This window comes from Aotus nancymaae, unplaced genomic scaffold (genome assembly GCF_030222135.1).
Source record: "Aotus nancymaae isolate 86718 unplaced genomic scaffold, 86718_ANA_hifiasm-v0.15.2.pri h1tg000036l, whole genome shotgun sequence".
In the NCBI taxonomy this organism is placed as follows: domain Eukaryota; kingdom Metazoa; phylum Chordata; class Mammalia; order Primates; family Aotidae; genus Aotus; species Aotus nancymaae.
Window position 1 is genome coordinate 17,567,174 of NW_026988450.1, and position 20,317 is coordinate 17,587,490.

Here is a 20,317-nt window from a genome sequence, read left to right on the forward strand (position 1 = left end):
GGTCAGGCCACATCCTTCAGGAAGCCAACTTTGCTAACCCCTCTTGAGGATATGCATTTCTCCCAAGAGCCCCCAACACACTTTATTTCTCCCCTCATAGCAGTATCTTTAATTTCTTGCTAAGTTTTAGCGTCCAGAATTTCTGTGAGGACAGTGGTGTCTAGTTGGTTCAGCATATCTCCAGAAAGTAACAGTGGCCAGTTCAAGAAAGGTATGTGATGAATATTTGAATGACTAGATACCCTGTGCTAGGCTGTCTCTAATAAGTATTTGATATTCAGGAAAATAATTTACGGTACCACTCAGCTAATGTTTTGTAGGAATATTAAAAGCGTCCCTGTTACATTATTAAAATAATTAACTTTAAAATTATATTTTACTTACACACAGTCAAAAGAAGGGACAAATTGAAAAGTGGTTCTGACAATCAGTATGGCAAGTAAAATGCTGAAATTCTTTGACTAATTTAGATAGTTGAGACTCTTAAAAATAGAAAGTTCTAATAACTATATTTTCTCTCATATTCAAGAACCCTAATGGATACTAGAAAAAAATTGAGAATCTGCTCACAAAAAAATGAAAGAACAATTTCATTTTAAAGAGTTTTATTACAGGATGTTAATATTTAGGACACTTCAGAGCACCTTATACTTCTAATCAGATTTTGGGTAACTGCTTTTAAAGTGTTACTTGAATGGTTTTCTCATACTGTCTTTCAGGCAATAGTACTTCTCAGAGATCATTTAAGAGATGTTAATTTGATTAAACAGTTTATCCTTAATAACCTGAGACATCAATCCATGGATAGCTTCTATGGTAGTTTTACAGCTGGAAAAAAAAAAAAACCACATCACATGATGTCATAAATTGGAAACTATTTCAAACACACAAGATCAGCCCCAATCCATCCATGTAACTCCAGTGATTTTGGTTTTATTCATACTTCTCAAACCACCCCAATCTGAAGTTTTCCCTTGTGATTTTATTAGTCTTCCACATGTCTTTTTGACCATTTCATTTCTTACTAGAACTTTCACAAGATAATGACAATGTAAAATCTGATACAATTGTTCTGTTTTAGATGAGTAAATTATACATAACCTGTAATTAGAGATTGATTCTAATATATTACATTAAAAATCTGTTATTCCTTGTTTATTACTTTGGATAATTTGGGAAAAATAATTTTAAAGAATACTATGTTTTTTTGGCCTAGGCGTGGTGGCTCATGCCTGTAATCCCAGCACTTTGGGAGGCCGAGGTGGGTGGATCACGAGGTCAGGAGTTTGAGATCAGTCTGGCCAATATGGTGAAACCCTGTCTCTACTAAAAATACAAAAATTAGCCAGGCATGGTGGTGTATGCCTGTAGTCCCACTACTCAGGAGGCTGAGGAAGAAGAATCACTTGAACCCAGGGAGACAGAGGTCGTGCTACTGCACTCCTTCTCAAAAAAAAAAAAAAAAAGATACTATTTTTTTCTGAAATAATGACAAGCATCCTCCAACAATTAGAAGTCAAAGTTAGATTAGCAGGTAAAAGACTTAGATTTTAGAAATGATAAAAAGTATAAGGCAAAGCAATAACGAAACCCCACCAATATTCAGAAGAGATGCAATTCTTGTAAAGCTACCCCAAAAAGGAAAATTCCCTACTTTTGATTAATACTTCTGTTCTATTTCTTATATAATTGAAGACATTCCCATAGTGAAATTTTTGCTTCGTAAGAAATTGAGAAATAAATGTAGATAAACTGATAAATTACATACATAGAGACAGATGAACAAAACACACACTCAAAGCAAGTATCTAAAATGACTCCTAATGCCAATGAAAAATACTTTTTTTTGGAGACAGCGTCTCACTCTGTCACCCAGGCTAGAGTGCAGTGGCACAATAATGGCTCACTGCAACCTCCACCTCCTGGGCTCCAGTGATTCTTGTGTCTCAGCTTCCTAAGTAGCTGGGACCACAGGTGTGTGCCACCATGCCCGGCTAATTTTTTTTTTTGAATTTTTTGTAGAGATAGGGTTTTGCCATGTTGTCCAGGCTGGTTTCGAACTCTTGAGCTCAAGCAATCTGCTTGCCTTGGCCTCCCAAAGTGCTGGGATTATGGGCGTGAGCCATTGTGCCCAGCTGAAAAATGCAGTTTTGATACAGGCCACTAGCTCTACCTTCTAAAAACCCACCGAGAAAAAGGCAATGAAATAAGGCTAATTCAAAATGACTTCCAATCCCAGGATAATACTTCAGCTACCCTTTTCTCTTCTTTTCCCTATAAACCAAGCCAGTTCTTAAAATAGATACTAACATATAAGTTTGTATAGAAGTCAGTATGGTTCTCCCTTCCTTTCTGCCCCTAATTATCACATTAAAATTCAATTTTATTTTTTAAGACAGAGTTTGCTCTTGTTGCCCAGGCTGGAGTGCAATGGTGCCATCTTGGCTCACTGCAATCTCCGCCTCCTGGGTTGAAGGATGCTCCTGCATCAGCCTCCCAAGTAGCTGGGATTACAGGCATCCACCACCACACCTGGCTAATTTTTGGGTTTCACCATGTTGGCCAGGCTGATCTCGAACTCCTGACCTCAGGTGATCTGCCCGCCTCAGCCTCCCAAAGTGCTGGGATTACACGTGTGAACCACTGTGCCTGGCCTAAAATTCAAATTTCTGTGAAAGTAAATGTTGTTAGTCTTTGCAGCTTTGTATAGCCTATGTATATGAAGGTCCACATAATTATTTCATAAGTTATTAGAGAATACATCCCAAATTTGTTCCTAAGAAAATCTTTGGTAATAAAATTTGGAATACTAAATTACTGTATAAAAGATAATTTCGGAAGTACAATTTAAGAGAGATACAATCACTTCTGAAATATCTTAGGATTTAAAGCTTTAGGAAATATTAAAATCTTATAAATTTAAGAAACCCTAATTTTGGCTGGACACGGTGGCTCATGCTTGTAATTCCAGCACTTTGGGAGGCCAAGGCGGGTGGATCACCCATGTCAGGAGTTTGAGACCAGCCTGGCCAACATGGTGAAATCCCGTCTCTACTAAAAATACAAAAAAATTAGATAGGCATGATGGTGGGTGTCTGTAATCCCAGCTAATTAAAAGGCTGAGGAGGGAGAATTGCTTGAACCTGGGAGGCGGAAGTAGCAGTAAGCTGAGATTGCGTCATTGCACTCTCACCTGAGCGACAGAGCAAGACTGTCTCAAAAAAAAAAAAAATCCTAATTTTACACACACATTAAAGATCCACTGATGGGCTGGCTTTCTTTGTTACACTTGCTAGTTGAACCTAGAAAAGGTGACTGGGAGTGTTCCACAACACTGCTTAGATCTTTGATTTAAGCCTTTTAATGTTCTTACCTGATGTATCCTAAATTTTTAAAGTTAAAACCTGTGTCTGACAACTCCTAAAGGTTCCAAGAAGTTAATATTCAGGTACCATTCTAAGTTATAACTAAGTTGAGCCATAAGGAATCTGAATGCTACTACTGTTTGAAAATTTTGAAAGAAAAAGAGTTAGGGGAAACAGGAATCTTACAGATTTACTCTTACCTGTCTCTTGTAGCTTTGGCAAGTTTGTCTTCTGATTTTCGGTCATGCGTTTCTAAACCCAACATGAAACTCCCTCGTCCCAGCTGGGCTTCTGACTGCTCTAACTTTTCAGACAAATCAAAGACCTGACCAGTGGTATAGTCTGCATTCTGCGAGGAAAATGGTATTGTGTCACTATAAAATAGAAGTCTACCACTTAAAAATCTATATATTTTAATGTAAACTAATTTTCTACAAAGAATATTTCATTTGCAAAGAATTCCACTATAAAATCTGAGTGAATAGTCACTGAGGAGAGAAGTGAAATTACATTTGCAAAATATGCTTCCAAATTCAGGCATTTCAAGTGTAGATGTTTTCCCTTTTGTAATTTCAAAATTACTTAGAATTTTTCTCCTTGACCACTTAAATCTAATATTTGTTATTATGGGAGGCTTTGAAGTATACAGACCTAAGTCCAGGTTCTGGAACTATGGCAGATTAGCTGAAGGCCTGAGGTATGCCTCCAGGTTCTCTTCTGAAAATGGTAAGGGAGTCGATAATTCCTACCTTAGAGCTACTGTGAAAATCAAATGAAGTATGCATTACATTGCATATAAAGTTTTTGGGACTGTCCATGACACCTAGCGAAGGCTTAGTAATGTTAATGAACTTTTAGAATTAGTACTTATGAAAATATTTATAAAAATAACATTTAAAAGCTTTTCTGGGCTGGGCGCAGTGGCTCATGCCTGTAATCCCAGCACTTTGGAAGGCCAAGGCAGGTGGATCACCTGAAGTCAGGAGTTCGAGACCAGCCTGGCCAATAAGAAGAAAACAATCCCTCCACTTAGCTATAACCACAATTATGGAGTACTGCTATATGCTCACATGTATACCTACATTTGGGAAACTGTAATATTACATATATGCTTTCTATAATATTACATATTTTACCAATATTTGTATGGGGTATCATTTTTTAAATTGTAGTCTAAAGTACAAAAAAAATTTCACAAAGTTATTAAGTATACATTGTATTTCTTTCCTATATCTTCAATAGAAGTGTGAAGAGGAAATAAACCAGTTGGCAAAAAGCAATATGAAATTCTATTTGCTTAGTTTGCAAGGAAAGAGTTCAGTCACCCAACAAGAAAGTTAGTTGCTGCCATCACAGCTACTACAGAGGGCTCTTTAAAAAGGTACCAGTTCTTCCAATGATATTTACAAACTTAACAATATTTAAAAGATGCAATTATATTCATTTTGTCTGGATCTAAATGGTTTAGGAAACCAATATATTTTCCTCCCACAGACTTGGAAAAAACCCTAAAGTTTACAGAGTTATTTAAGCCATGAAAATATAGGGTACCAGAAATAGCTACACTATTAAAATGACAATAAACGATATCCAATTAACATTTGAAACGCATAGAAAATAAATATAGTGAACTAATTTCTTAAATTAGAAAATAACTTAGGTTACATGCTATAGTTAACTTCCTTAGCTGGGGGGAGAAAGTTGAACATATATCTACATATTTGTTCTTAAAATGCTGCAATGTACTATAAATAAAACAACAAAAAGGGAGAAATGTAATTTAACCTTTTCTTGATTATTAATGTCCTCATCTATGCAGTGCTGGAATACAGGGACAGACATAGGGCTGAGTAGGTAGATCTGCTTGCCTTATACAAAGGTTCAGACTGCTCTGGTCTTACAGTGTTTTCTCCCCTTGCCATCAGGTGTCACTTCTGGCTGCTATTAGTATACTTGCCTCTAAGGAAACAACACATATAAAGCACTTAGCAGTGTCTGGCACATAGGAAGCAGGTAACACATATTTGCTATTATGATCATTCTCCATCCTTCTAATTTGCTACTTCTGACTACTAAAGATAAGAAATAAGATGCTAGGCACTGTGGCTCAAGTCTGTAATCCCAGCACTTTGGGAGGCTGAGGTGGGCAGATGGCTTGTGCCCAGGAGTTCTAGACCAGCCTGGACAACATGGCGAAGCCCCGTCTCTATTAAAAAATATAAAAAATTACTCAGGCATGGTTGTGTGCATGTCTGTAGTCCCAGCTACTCAGGAGGCTGAGGTAGGAGGATCACCTGAGTCCAGGAAGTCCAGGCTATAGTGAGATATGATTATACCACTGCACTTCAGCCTGGGCAACAGAGTGAGACCCTGTCTCAAAAAAAGAGAGAGAGAAAAAAGAAAGAACAGAGAGCTTGTCAGAGTTGTATTTAAAATAATAAAAAATACACTGCTTCACTTGACTAACCTAAAAAAAACACAGTTAAATAATAGGCTAAAGTGAGGTATTTTTCCATGCATATAATGCACCAAATTAAAAAAAAATTATTGAGGCTTTATCATATGCCAGACACTTTGCTAACTGCTTTATATAAAGTAGCCCATTTAATTTTCTCAGAGTACTTAATGATGTATGTAGTATATCACCATTTTACAACAAAGAAATGCTTAGTCACATTAAATAACTTTCTGAAAGTCGCTCAGAACTAGTAAAGTGGCAGAGTTGTTTTCAAAGTCAATTTTTTAAGGATATCATTTGTTTATTATACAAGAGAGACATAGAAATTATTTATATAATTAAGTATTTCAGAACTTAAGTGCAATGAGGAGCTTCATGTTGATGGCATTTCAATCGTGATTTACATACTTTCTAAGAATGTCAGCATCTCTAAATAAGAAATAATCTGCCTGGGCACGGTGGCTCACAGCCTGTAATGTTAGCACTTTGGGAAGCCAATGTGGGCAGATCGCTTAAACCCAGGAGTTCAATGCCAGTTTGGGCAACATGGCAAAACCCTGTCTCTACAAAAAAAAATACAAAAATTAGCTGGGTGTGGTGGCTCACCCCCATAGTCCCAGCTACTTAGGAGGCTGAGGTGAGAGGATTGCTTGAGCCTGGGAGGCTGAGGCTGCAGTGAGCCAAGATTGTGCCACCACACTCCAGCCTGGATGACAGAGACCCTGTCTCAAAACACAAAACAAAAACACAATCCTTGGCTTTCCAGGTCAACTGAATAAACCTGAAGAATGGCAAAGTAGTTCTTTACTTTGGTGCTTTGGTGCCTCCATATTCTGGGAGAATAATTCTTTATCTCTTACTTTCACATTAACTGGTTGAATCTACCTTTTCCTCGAAAGCGTGATCCAACAGCTACTACTATTGCTTGCAATGCTTTACCTTGAGATTTTTCTGGAAGCATAATGCCTTCTTTGGTTCCAGTTTCAGCTGTACTCCTTTCAACCAATACTTGATCAAAGAGCGTAAGAAACTTCTAAGTGATGGTCCTACTATGACTCCTGCTGCTGTAGCTCATATTCTCCAAGCCCAGTTTATTTTATTCTAAATCCTGTGGTTCTAACCACTATACATACTGCACTATATGAAATGACCTACTTTTTTAGAAAAGTAAAAAAATTGTTCCAAAGTTCTAAATATAGAGAAGCTCATTAAATATCCTTCCAAATATTTTGGGTTTTTATGATATTATCTGAAAAAATTCAGTGATCTCTTTTTCCTCCCAGCAGCTACTGCTTTAAGGTAATGCTATTCTGATTCCCTCTAGGAACCTCTCCTTCCCCATTTTTAGTCCTTGAGCTACTGAAGGAGTTTTCTACACTGTGGCCCAGCAGTAAAGCACTTGCCATGGCCCAAGCCACTCATCAGGCTTATTCAGTTGGCCCACACCAGGCCTAAAAATGGGCATGTGATTAAGTAAAGCCAGTCAGACACAATGAAGTTTTGCCTGGGAGAGAGAGAGAAGTGGGGAGAGAGAGAGAGGGAGAAAGAGAGAGAGAGAGAGAAGAGGAGAGAGAGAGAGAAGGGGAGAGAGAGAGAGAGAGAAGGGGGGAGAGAGAGAGAGAAGAGAGAGAGAGGGAGAGAGAGAGAGACAGAGTGTGTGTGTGTGTGTGTGTGTGTGTGTGTATCTTGACCATCTCTTTGAACATGAAACTGAGAGGCTTGGAGGTCTAAAGCTAAAGCTGCGTCTTGCTTTCACATGAAACCTGAAATTAGCAGTAACTAAGATAAAATCAATGCTAAGAGAGAAAAAACACAAGATCTCATAATATTGTTTGAATGAAAACTTAGCTGTGCCTAAGTTAAGCCTTATTCCTCAACTTTGCAACTTACACAATTCTCTTTCTTAAGCTAATTTCATTAGGTATCGTGTTACTTGTAACCAGACTCCAAGCTGAGACACCTGATACACAAAAATCAATATTTGTATATTTTTTATCCACACATCTCCTTATGGCAGGGGCAGATCTCACCTTGATCTGGCCACTCTATTTGCTACTTAGACTTGGTCTCTATGGGTCATGACACAGATCCTGAATTGGCCTAGCATCCTAATCCCGCTCTGGTGGCGCAGAATCTCACCCCAGCCCTGGTGTCTTGGCCAAGTTAGGTACTGCCTTTCTATGAAACAGTGTTTCAGATATTAAATGGCTACGTAGCTTAGATAAAATTCAAATGCATTCCTTGCAAGTATAATACTTACAGTAAGCAAGCTAGAGGAACTCAATGTATTCACCCAGTATTTATTCCACAACAGCTCGAGCAATTTGCGATCCAAAGAGGATTTGAAATATGAAACTTCTAAGGCATAATATCTATGAAATAAAAGCACAAAATTTAGCAAGTGAAAAAAAAATTCAACTATATCACATAAAACTTATGGCCAAATTTAAGTGAATTACACTTTATTTTCAAATTATTCCTTATTCTCATGTTTTAGTTTTTATTCCAACAAGGTAATAGCTAACCATGGTTTCCTTACACTTCAAGGGTTGTGGATCCAAATCTTCTACTAAACTTGTTTTATTCCTTTTTTTCTCTGTAGAGCCCAGAAATTCCCAAGATGTTATTAACAACCAGTCAAAACTTCTGAATGACAAGTTTATTCCTGTTACTGAAAAATTCAAGCCAACAGCACATAAATTTAATGAGCTGCTTCTCTAGGGTCAACTATAATTTTTGTTAGCCACTTTAAAATAATAAAAATCTCATGTGGATTTCCTTCTTCCCTTTCTAATTCCCTATTTAGGACCTACTGCATTTTGGAAAAGCGTATTTTTTAGGTAGGTCCTTAAGGCACCTAAAATAATTGCTCCCACTTTCAAAGGTGCCTAATTTATAATCAGGGCATAGTAAGGAAAATCTAGAAGTTAAATGTCTGAAAATGCATATATTTTACAATTTAAACTATCTCAGTTGCTTCTGTATATCAACGGATATAAAAAAGCATAAGAGACATCTTTACCTTGAGGAAGTCACCATTTATATGGGGGATGTGGTCTAAACCCACCAAAACATTAAATGTAATGATATACATTGAATAACAATAAGTGATGCTATAGTGCTATATAAAATGAATCATCTACCAATTAAGGGTTAGAGATAATAAGTACTCTTCATGTAGAGGAGCTCAAGTGATCATCTGGAGCTAGAATTGCCTGAGAAGCCTCAGGGTAAAGGCAAGGTGTAGGGTAACCATTTATGAATCTATGGTATAGATATATGAGAGCAAGGGGGACATTAGGCAGAGAGCATCAACACACAAAAAGGAAAGACATGTAAGGGATAATAAGGCAATGGGTTTAGCTGGACAATTTAGCAAGAGAAGAATTATGTGAGGGGAAGCTAGAAAGCTATGCTGGGGTCTAGGTGGTGGAGGATGTTACATAAAAGGTTAAGAATTTTTTTTTTTTTTAGACAAAGTCTTGTTCTGTCACTCAGGCTAGAGTGCAGTGGCATGATCTTGGCTCACTGCAACCTCTGCCTCCTGGGTTCAAGCAATTCTCCTGTCTCAGTCTCCCAAGCAGCTGGGACAGGCTCCCACCACCACCATGCCTGGCTAATTTTTGTATTTTTAGTAGAGATGGGGTTTTACTATATTGGTCAGGCTGGTCTCGAACTCCTGACCTAAGGTGATCTGCCTGCCTTGGCCTCCCAAAGTGCTGGGATTACAGGTGTGAGCCACCACACCCGGCGAAAAGGTAAGAAATTTAGACTTTATCCTTTGGATAACTGGGACTCATGGAAGGTGCTTGAGTAGAATAGAAGGTACTTTAGCAGATTAATAATACAGTCAAAGGAGTGTTTTATAGAAGCCTAGCTGTGGCAGTACCATCAGGACATGTTACAGGAGAGAAACTGGAGGCAGGGATTCCACAAAGAAAGCCACTGCAGCAGGGCAGATGAGAAGAAACAGAGGTTCAGATTCAGAGATTAGTAGTGCAAAAGATAACGACACATAGGCATCCCTTGTAAAACAGAATGCTTTTTTTCAGCCAGAGTCCTGCTCTGTCACTTAGGCTGGAGTGCAGTGGCGCAATCTGGGCTCACTGCAGTGTCTACCTCCCAGGTTCAAGCGAATGTCCTGTGTAGCTCCTGAGTAGCTGGGATCACAGGCATCTGCCAACATGCCCAGCTAATTTTTTTGTATTTTTAGCAGAGATGAGGTTTCACCATGTTATCCAGGCTGGTCTTGAACTCCTGACTTCAAGTGATCCATCCGCCTCAGATCCAAAGTGCAAGAATGCTTACTGATTAAATTTAAGCAATGAAGAAACATAATGAATTAAACATAATAAATTAAATAAAATATAATAAATTAAAGACATCAGGCTGGGCACGGTGGCTCATGCCTGTAATTCCATATTCCCAGCTAGAAAAGTAGCTGCCCCTCTTTGGTAGGCTCATAGTTCAGAGTGGAAAGGGAAGGTATTTGCCAAAAGAAAATTATTTAATGCATGGTATGCAACAAGATCTTAAAAAAAATATTATTTAAGAAAGACAGAAAGGATAAACCAACAGAATAGACAAATGGCGACAGTAGATCTGCTTGAATACAGAAAACATAAAGCATTTCAATCTTTTTTGTTTCAAAGTATAAATCTTTGATACCACTATAACTCAATATAAATAAAAAATAATTGAGAGTTCCTCTGAAGATTAAAGTATCATAGCAAAGGTGTTTCCAGGCTTAGGAGCAATTCTCTCAAACAGGAATTATTTAAATTCTTTTTAATAGGGCAAATTAAATAATGAACACTAAATCTCTATATGAATATATATTTGTTTCTTTAGTCGGGCATGGTGGTGTGCCTGTAGTCCTTAGGCAACCTAGTGAGACTCTGTCTCAAATAAAAAAACACGAACCAAAAAGAAAGAAAAGATCATTGTATTTACAGAAATATGTCAGAGATTACTGAAAACCACATATAATTAAAAATTCAATTTTAGAAATTCTAGAATTTTCTAAGAATCTCTAAATAGAAAAAAAGAGCAGTAGTAGCACATGGGTAGCCAAAGTATTCTTTGAAGTTAGGATAAGTGGTATAGAGAAAAGGGGGCACTAGATAATCATTTATTCATTTAAGCAGTAATTTTTTTGGTGCCCACTCTGCTATGTGCCACGCTCTATTTTAAATGCAAGGATACAGCAGTTCACATTCTAAAGGGGTCAAAAAAAAAAAAAAAGAAGCAAAAACATCAGATGGTTACAAGTGCTAAGAAGAAAAAGTAGGGAAAGAGGAAACAGAAGGTGTTATCTTCCATAGGGTGACTTATGAACATTTTCTATTATGATGACCCTGCAAACAGATACTCAATGCTTAGTGAGCCACATGAAAATAAGAGAGAACGCTCTAGGCAAAGGCAACAGCAAGTGCCAGGGCCCTGAGCCATGAGCTTGGTGGCACATTTGACAAACCATAAGGAAGTCAATATGGCTGGATCGCAGATCAGCAAAAGTTCAGTGACAAGAGATGAGTTCACAGAGGCTGTAGAAGCCAGACCACAGAAGGCTGTGTAGTCTGTGATAAGGACTAAGGATCTTGTTCTTGGTGAGATGGGAAGTCATTCTGAAACGGGAGAATATTATCTGACTTATATCTTAACAGAATCAGTCTGGCTGAAAACAGACCTTTAAGAAGTTAAGGGCAGGTCACGCACAGTGGCTCATGCCTGTAATCCCAGCACTTTGGGAGGCCGAAGTGGGTAGATCACCTGAGGTTGGGAGTTTGAGACCAGCCTGACCAACATGGAGAAACCCAGTCTCTACTAAAAATACAAAATTAGTCAGGCATGGTGGCGCATGCCTGTAATCCCAGCTACCTGGGAGGCTGAGGCAGGAGAATCTCTTGAACTTGGAGGCAGAGGTTGCGATGAGCCGGAATCGCACCATTACATTCCAGCCTGGGTAACAAGAGCAAAACTCCATCTCAAAAATAAATACATACATACATACATACATACACACAAGAAGTGAAGGGCAAAAGCAGAAAGACTTGACAAAAGGCAAGTGCGCTTGATTGAGGTTCCAGACGGCAGTGACTTGGGTGAAAGTGATAGTAAGAGAAGTGGTGAGATATATTTAGAAGGTACAGAAACTTGTCCCCATTGGCTTCAACATTAAAAAAAAAATTAAGATATAATTCAGACATCATAAAATTCACCACTGAAAAAGGTATGTAGGCTGGGCATGGTGGCTCACAACTGTAATCCCAGCACTTTGGGAGGCCGAGGCGGGTGGATCATGAGGTCAGGAATTTGAGACCAGCCAGGCCAACATGGTGAAACTCCATCTCTGCTAAAAATACAAAAATTAGCTGGGTGTGGTAGCACGTGCCTGTAATCCCAGCTACTCAGGAGGCTGAGGCAGGAGAATTGCTTGAACCCAGGAGGTGGAGGCTGCAGTGAGCCACGAAGATCGCACCACTGCACTGCAGCCTGGGCGACAGGGCAAGACTATGTCTCAGGTTAGGGGTTGGGGGAAGGTATGTAATTCAGTGTTTTTAGTAAGAATTCTTAAACTTTATAACTTTAACTTTTTAATATGGCTTCTTAAATTTTTTAACTATTTAAAAAATTAGAATCTTTGTTCAGTGGAAGTTATATATTTTGAGGGCTGCAGACATGCTACTGTCAGCTGGCCCTGAACCCATCTTTCAGTTGTTATAATTTTATATAGGCTAAGTATCTTGTACGTTGAAAAAATGTTTAGGTTGTATGAAAGACAAATGACATACTAGATTGAAACATTAATAAAAAATGCAAAAGAAAAAAATTAAAAATGCAAACATTCACCTAAATTCATATACTTTTACTATTATTGTAAAAGGTATCATAAAATACATTTTGTCTGAGCCTTTTTTCGATCTGTAAAATAATCAGCTTAGACTGGTTGATATCTAAGGTTTCTTTCAGCCTCCTGATTGCTAGGACTACAGGACTGTGCCACCTCATCTGGCTAACTTTGAAAACATTTTTTTTCTGAGATGGAGTCTCACTCCATCACCAAGCCAGAGTGCAGTGTATTGGTCTCGGCTCATTGCATCCTCCACCTCCTGGGTTCAAGCGATCCTCCTACCTCAGCCTCCCGAGTAACTGGGACTACAGGTGCGTGGCACCACATCCAGCTAATTATTTGTATTTGTAGTAGAGATGGGGTTTCACCATGTTGGCCAGGATGGTCTCAATCTCTTGACCTCGTGATCTGCCTGCCTTGCCCTCCCAAAGTGCTCGGATTACAGGCGTGAGCCACTGCACCTGGCCTTTAAAACATTTTTTTGTAGAGATGAGATCTCACTATGTTGCCCAGGCTAGTGTCGAATTCCTGTCCTCAAGCAATCCTCCCACTTTGGCCTCCCAAAGTGCTGGGATTATAGGTGTGAGCCACTGTGCCTGCCCCAGATAAGTTTTTTAATTACTTACTGTTTGCAGTGTACACCAAAGTCTTCTATTTTATTAAGTGGGATAGTCTGGTACTCAGAAGGTCCTTCATCAGGAGGTTTGTAGCCCTTAACAAAAATGAAGAAAACGGAAGATTTACGTGTGTCTGTGTGCGTGTGTGTGTGTGTGTGTATATATATATAGAGAGAGAGAGAGAGAGAGGAGGAAGGGGAAAAACATCATGTTTTTTTATGCAGCTTTCTAATTATAGGATCAATTTTGGGAGGCAAATATTTAACATAAGCATTCTAATAAAAAAAAAATACTGTTTCTACTTTTCCCTCCACCCTGTTTGATGGCTGTAGGCTGGATTTGGCTCATAGATTTATTTTTCTTCTTAGGTGATGTACTTTTGTTCTAATAACAATTTCAGATTGCAGACTCCTGCCAGGGAATGAAACAGACCTACAGATTCAGTTTGTTTTCTAGTACCTGCCAGGTTGCCACAGGAGCACAGGTACTTACTAATAAATAAAGACTGCTTTCCCAGTAAAATTAACAATATAGAACATAAATGTTATTACCCTTTGCTAGGGACAACTTGTAGTAGTTTACTATTTCATAAATATTATTAAACTGTTTTAACAAAAAGAGCTATTGCCAATGTCTTTAACAATAAGTCAAATATTTGGATTTAAAAAATATAGAGACTTCCTATAGTCCCAGCTACTTGGGAGACTGAGTTGCGGGGATGGCTTGAGCCTAGAAGATGGAGGCTGTAGTATAGTATGATCGTGCCTGTGAATAGCCACTGGACTCCAGCCTGGGCAACAGACTGAGACTCTATCTCTTTTAAAAAAAAAAAAAAAAAGTTACCTTTGGGTATGTCCTAAAGGCGCCAAGATTCACTTTCCCTGCAGATATTGTTCTTGTTGGATCAATCTACAAAAAAGATATATTTAATATTTGCTGATATAAAACTGTATGCCTTTTAAACATTATAAACCTATAAATGTATACATACATATAATACTATATACATACACAATAACCAAATAAGAATAAACAAACCAAAGAAACCATAAAAGTTCAGTAAGAGGTTAAATATAAGTGTCTCGCAGTTAACTTAGAGATTAGAATTAATTATTAAAACATTTAAGAATGTTACTTGAGGTTTGCACATCTATTTTTAAAAGTTTTATTTTTTCCTTTTAATAGGTGAATAATTCCTACCTTCTTCATAGAAACCTGGATTGCATTTAAAATGCCCTGAGCATAACAAGAGCTGCTCTAGCAATTCTCACTTAACTCAGTTCAGTCAACACTGATTGAATGCCTATGATGAGCTGGCACTGAGCCATAGATGCTATGACAACCTACATTTTACAGAGTGGGGGAAGTGAGAAGCACAGTGGTTAAATAACCTGCTCAAAGTCCTAGCTTCTAAGAGATGGAATTCACATTCAAACCCAGGCAGTCTGACACCAGAGCAATTTTTCTTTACCATACTGTTCTTATTTCTCAGTATACTTGCTTCAGCAAGTCTTCACAAAGAACATAATTAAACTAGTTTTAAAATTCTTACCACCACTGCTACAAATGGTTCCTGGAACTGCTGATTAAGCATCTGAGTACTAACATCAATCCCAGAAAGCCAGCAGCCATAGCCAGGGTGGCTATGATACCACCCAATTGCGTTTTCAAGGCGACCAACCTAACAAATAAAGGGGCAAAAAAGTTTAAGATTACTGTTTAATTAATTTACAAGGTGCTAGTACAATAAGGGTAACCAGTCTCCTTCCCATCTCTTTCTCCTTAACTACTTAGTTTTCTCAGACCAGATGTGAAATCTATAGGCAATTGTTTCCCCTTACAGAGATATTCTTTGCATACAGAATACATATTGTTTGCACATATAAAGACTGATAAAAACACACACACAATAGCACACCACATAACGTAAGTGTTTTACACTTTGTAGTAAATCGAGATCATGCCATTGCACTCCACCCTGGGCAACAGGAGCAAAAATCTGTCTCAAAAAAAAAAAAAAAACCAAACAAAATTAGAAACAACCTAACTCAGTTCCTGAGTATAAAACTGGTTAAATAAATTATGGTATATCCATTAATGGACTGCTAGGCAGCCTTTAAAAGAAATAAAGAAAAGGTAACTGAGGCTGGGAACGGTGGCTCATGCCTGTAATCCCAGCACTTTGGGAGGCCAAGGTGGGTGGATCACGAGGTCAGGAGTTCAAGACCAGCTTGACCAACATGGTGAAACCCCGTCTCTACTAAAAATAAAAAAAATTAGCAGGGCGTGGTTTTACTACAAAGTGTTTTACACTTTGCTTTCTCACTCGATAAACTTGGGAGTTTGCTCCATATAAGTCATCAATATATATGAGTGTTATCTTTTTTTTTTTTTTTTGAGACGGAGTCTCACTCTGTTGCCCAGGCTGGAGTGCGGTGGTGCAATCTCGGTTCACTGCAACCTCCGCCTCCCAGGTTCAAGTGATTTTCCTGCCTCAGCCTCCTGAGTAGCTGGGATTACAGGTACACATCACCATGCCCGGCTAATTTTTTTGTATTTTTAGTAGAGACGGGGTTTCACCGTGTTGGTCAAGCTGGTCTTGAACTCCTGACCTTGTGATCCACCCACCTTGGCCTCCCAAAGTGCTGGGATTACAGGCATGAGCCACCGTTCCCAGCCTCAGTTACCTTTTCTTTATTTCTTTTAAAGGCTGCCTAGCAGTCCATTGATAGATATACCATAATTTACTTGGAACTGAGTTAGGGTTGTTTCTAATTTTGTTGTTTGGTTTTTTTTTTTTTTGAGACAGAATTTCGCTCCTGTTGCCCAGGGTGGAGTGCAATGGCATGATCTCGGTTTACTACAATCTCCACCTCCTGGGTTCAAGCGATTCTCCTGCCTCAGGCTCCCAAGTAGCTGGGATTATAGGCACCCGCCACCACGTCCAGCTAATTTTTTTGTATTTTTAGTAGAGAGGAGGTTTCAGTATGGCCAGGATGGTCTCCAAATCCTGACCTCGTGATCTGCCCATCTTGCCCTCCCAAAGTGCTGGGATTACAGGTGTGAGGCACCGTGCCCAGCCCAAATTTTTATAAGTGTGAGAGTTTATTTGAAAAAAATAAATAAAATCCATGCCACAGACCGGGTGCAGTGGCTCATGCCTGTAATCCCAGCACTTTGGGACGCTGAGGTGGGTGGATCACTTGACGCCAGGAGTTTGGGACCAGACTGGCCAACACAGAGAAAACCTGTCTCTACTAAAAATACAAAAATTATGGAAGGGAACGGTGCCTCATGCCTGTAATCCCAGCACTTTGGCAGGCCAACGTGGGCAGATCACTTGAGGTCAGGAGTTCAAATCTAGCCTGGTCAACATGGCAAAGCCCATCTCTACTAAAAATACAAAAATTATCCAAGTGTGCTGGTGCACACCTATAACCCCAGCTACTCAGGAGGCTGAGGCTGGAGAACTGCTTGAGCCCAGGAGGCGGAGGTTGTAGTAAGCTAAGATCATGCCATTGCACTCCAGCCTGGGCAACAGAGCAAGTCCCTGTCTCGAAAACAACAACAACAACAACAACAAACCCGCAAAAAAACAAACAAAAAAAACTCCATGCTATAGATCTTATCAGGCTTTTAATATCATACATTTTACATAGAAATCATTAAAATTTAAATATAAAATTTAATTTAAAGGGGATAATTTAAGTCTAAAAACTCAAAAGTCACCTTGAGACTCTAACTTGCAATTAATAAACTATAAGAAACAACATTTTTACCTGTTTAGCATTTTCTATGTACGCGGCCATGTACTCATATGCAGCAGCCTGTGCATTTACTCGGGTTTCAGTGCCCTCCACAGGCAAAGCAAAACTGTCCATAATGATCATGGTTTCACCATCCACCTTTCCTAGCATCAGACCCATCACTTCTAAGTTGCCTCCTGATCTGGCGTGCATCACCATCTTCAGTAGAGCCAATGCTGAGATTTTGCAGTACTTAAAGTAATGGTGACTGCAAAACAAAATCACGATGTAATTAAATTTCTTATATAAAGCACAATTCAGAATAAAGTTTTTCTGAAGATAAAGAGTAAGTATTGAAGGAATTTACAGCGATGGAAGGGGAGTGTAGACTACGGGAAGAAAAAGTTGAAAAGGATAATTTCTGTAGGGTGGAAACAACAAGCATATTATAGTCTTGCAACGTATCATCCTTGCGGGAGGAGAAAAGTCTGAAATAGTTTTTTAAAATGTGCTATTCAAATAAGGGAATAGTAGGACCAGTTCAATTTTTTTCTCCATTAATTTGGAATCACACAATCTTGGATTCTGACTGCTTGGATAGTTGTGCCTAACTGTTCTCAGGCCTAACCTCTAGGCTAATGGTTAAGAATGTGAGTTCTGATATTCATCTGCCAAGGTTTGAATCTTGACATTGCATTCCCTAGCTGTGGCATTGGGACAACCATGTAATATCTGTGCCAAGGTTTCCTCTTCTGCAAATAGGGATATTCATAGTAGTTGTTACGATGAAATAAAGTAAATGAAATAATGTATATAAAGTGCTTAGCTTAGTGCTTTACACATACTAGAAACCTAGTAAGTGCTAGCTGTCATTAGCATTATTAATTATTAACCTGTCTCTTAACCCTACTCTAAAAGAACAGTGTGTTGAAGGGTAGGATTCCCTGTATGTCAGCCTCAGATTAAAAAGTAGCTCTAAGATCCTAGTTTCCTATGATCACTATTTCAGAATTTGTCATCAGTAAATTAAACTCTTGAATAAAAGCACATTTTTGTCTCATTGATGCAGTCCAAGATAGCTAGGATGAATATAATTAGAGCCATAATTGGAAAGTGAGGCAGGCTGTTTCCAAATATTTAAGAGTACATCAACCTAAAATGCAGCCTGCTACAGAAAGAAGACAACCAAGCAACTTAACCAGCCATAGAGAGCAGTCAGTCAACGTATCTACAAAGCTTTTTTAGATGTCTGCCCACAGAAAGAATCCAAATTTAATTCCTAATCTTTGCCAGATTTCAACCGAAAGCTGAAAAATGTGTAGACTTCATGTTGGAAGTCAAGACATGATCGAAATCTTGGCTTCTCCCTTTACTGAGAAAAGAAGACAGACAAATTACTATGCTCCTCTTCCATATATTTTAGAGGACTCTTTTTATACATTATCTCATCTCATCTTTATGACAACACCAATAGGTAGGTCTTATTTACATATTACGATAATTGAAGATGGATAAGTACATTTCCTAAGATCAATCAACTATTTAGTGATAGCTGTGAGATTTGATCTTAGGTCTGACTAATGCTTAGTTAGGAGTTCATTTATCTCAGTGTGATCATAAGTTACATAATGCATTTGCTTGTTTTTTTTAATTTGTAAAAAAAGGATGGATATACTGTACTGGGTTGTCAGGAAGATTAAATGAGGTGGAAATCTCTAGCTAGGTGCCTCCGCAATTCACCACTGTGGAATCTGAATACTGAGAGACGTCTAGGGCCATACCACCCTGAACGCGCCGGATCTCGTCTGAATACTGAGAGACAAGACTCGCCCTGTAAAAAAAACTGAAGCAGTAGAAGTATGTCCTCTTCTTGACCACAGCTCTCCTTTCTATCTATCCATTAGCTTTTGTGCTCTTTTTACTTTCTCCCAAACACTGCTCTCAGGAAAAGAAAAATATGGGTAAAGATCCCTTGACTTGTCACCACTCCCAGGGAAAAACGGATATTGCTAAAGGGCAAAGAGCCTTAAGCTCTAGTTTTATAATATTTGGTTTACGGGAACTGGTGGAGTAACATTTTAGAGAAAAGGTAGAGCCTCCGTGTGTCTCCGAAATAATTACCAGCAATCAAAAAACTATTATAGGCCCAGGCCCGACGCCTGTAATCCCACCACTCTGGAAGGCCGAGGCGAAAGGATCGCTTGAAGCCAGGAGCTAGAGTCCAGCCTGAGCAACATAGCGAGGACCCATCTCTATTTTTTTTTAAAAAAGAAAATAAAATAGCTCATAGCTATTTTTGAGACCTTGGGCTGCTGACTCGATTTCTGCAAACGGTTGCAGTCCCCAGTTTGGGGTCGAAGACCCAAACAAGGTGCATGCCGACACTGGGTTCAAGGCAGAGTGTGTGGCATATATAACGATACGGATGTTCAAAAGTAACAATTTAAATCACCGCTTGTTGTTCTCCCCTTACATCATCCGGGGGCAAATGGGTTAAAGCGACAGAGGGGGAGTCAAAGCCCCAGCGGAGGGCTTAGGCTCTACTTGCAGATCCAAGGCGCATATTCTGTCCCCCTCCCAGTCGGTGAAAGCTCTTCAGAACCCTTTCAACTCCCATTCCCTCCGGGTCTCTTAAATTCCCGCCACCCCTTCCCTCCCCTGCGTCTCGCCAGGGACCTCCTCACTCCTTAGTCCAGGGCTTCGCCGCCAGGATTTCTTGCTGCTGTTTCTTGTCGTATTTGTAGATTTCATCGATACTCTGAGCTTCCTGCATGTTGTTGGCCAATTCCCAGGTTTTCTGGGCCATACCGCTCCCGGACGCCGCCATCGCCGAGGAAGCGGAGAAGCTGTCGTATCCACAACCAAGGGGCAACTTTACCTCGCTAGGTCTTCAGGTGTGGGCCTTGGACCCTCTGCCCCACGGGAGCAAACTCTTAACTAGACTCTTGGGGCAGCCATGACACCTAGAACCGGAGGTGAAGTTGGTACAGACCATTCAGAGAAGACAGGGGTCTTTCCGGGACGTGACGATATAAACAGTATTTACAGTAATAGGGAGAGACGAATCTTCTTGTGGTTTAAATGAGAACATCATGACTCGGGAAATTGTATGTGTGAAATAAACAAACAAAATTATAGGCTATGGTAATGGTATAGTCTTCCGCACCGGAAGACGGGCATGTAACGTTATACCAGAAACTGGGATTTACCTTCTCCGTTTGTACTGCGCAGACTCGGCCTCCGCCCTATTAAAGGTAGGTGGAGCCTGGGATGTTCAG

At 39.3% G+C, this 20,317-nt stretch overlaps 1 protein-coding gene across 3 annotated transcripts; it reads right to left on the reverse strand.

Moving 5' to 3' along the window:
• Positions 1-588: 588 nt before the first annotated feature.
• COPS5 (COP9 signalosome subunit 5) lies at positions 589-20,218 on the reverse strand. Of its 3 annotated transcripts, none has more exons than XM_012463681.3 (8): positions 19,724-20,218; positions 17,073-17,307; positions 14,846-14,974; positions 14,137-14,202; positions 13,303-13,388; positions 8,084-8,195; positions 3,566-3,714; positions 589-828 (listed from the first exon to the last, which is right to left on the reverse strand). In XM_012463681.3, the coding sequence occupies exons 1-8, from the start codon at positions 19,864-19,866 to the stop codon at positions 744-746; spliced, it is 1,005 nt and encodes a 334-aa protein (XP_012319104.1). In that variant the 5' UTR covers positions 19,867-20,218; the 3' UTR covers positions 589-743. The 3 variants fall into 3 exon arrangements, 2 of the variants coding, with proteins under 2 accessions (XP_012319104.1, XP_012319105.1); XM_012463682.3 differs by having other exon boundaries at positions 19,716-19,803; XR_010345562.1 differs by lacking the exon at positions 589-828 and adding an exon at positions 5,151-5,324 and having other exon boundaries at positions 3,629-3,714; positions 19,724-19,995.
• Positions 20,219-20,317: the final 99 nt, after the last annotated feature.

What these genes read in the sequence shown, in the direction of transcription:
- COPS5 (XM_012463681.3), bottom strand. Translation starts at nt 19,866, where the DNA reads ATGGCGGCGTCCGGGAGCGGTATGGCCCAGAAAACCTGGGAATTGGCC. An exon ending in GCGAAGCCCTGGACTAAGGA is followed by an intron (nt 17,308 to 19,723) that starts GTGAGGAGGTCC and finishes TTTGTTTTGCAG; the next exon opens with TCACCATTACTTTAAGTACT. An exon ending in AACCATTTGTAGCAGTGGTG is followed by an intron (nt 14,203 to 14,845) that starts GTAAGAATTTTA and finishes TCTTTTTTGTAG; the next exon opens with ATTGATCCAACAAGAACAAT.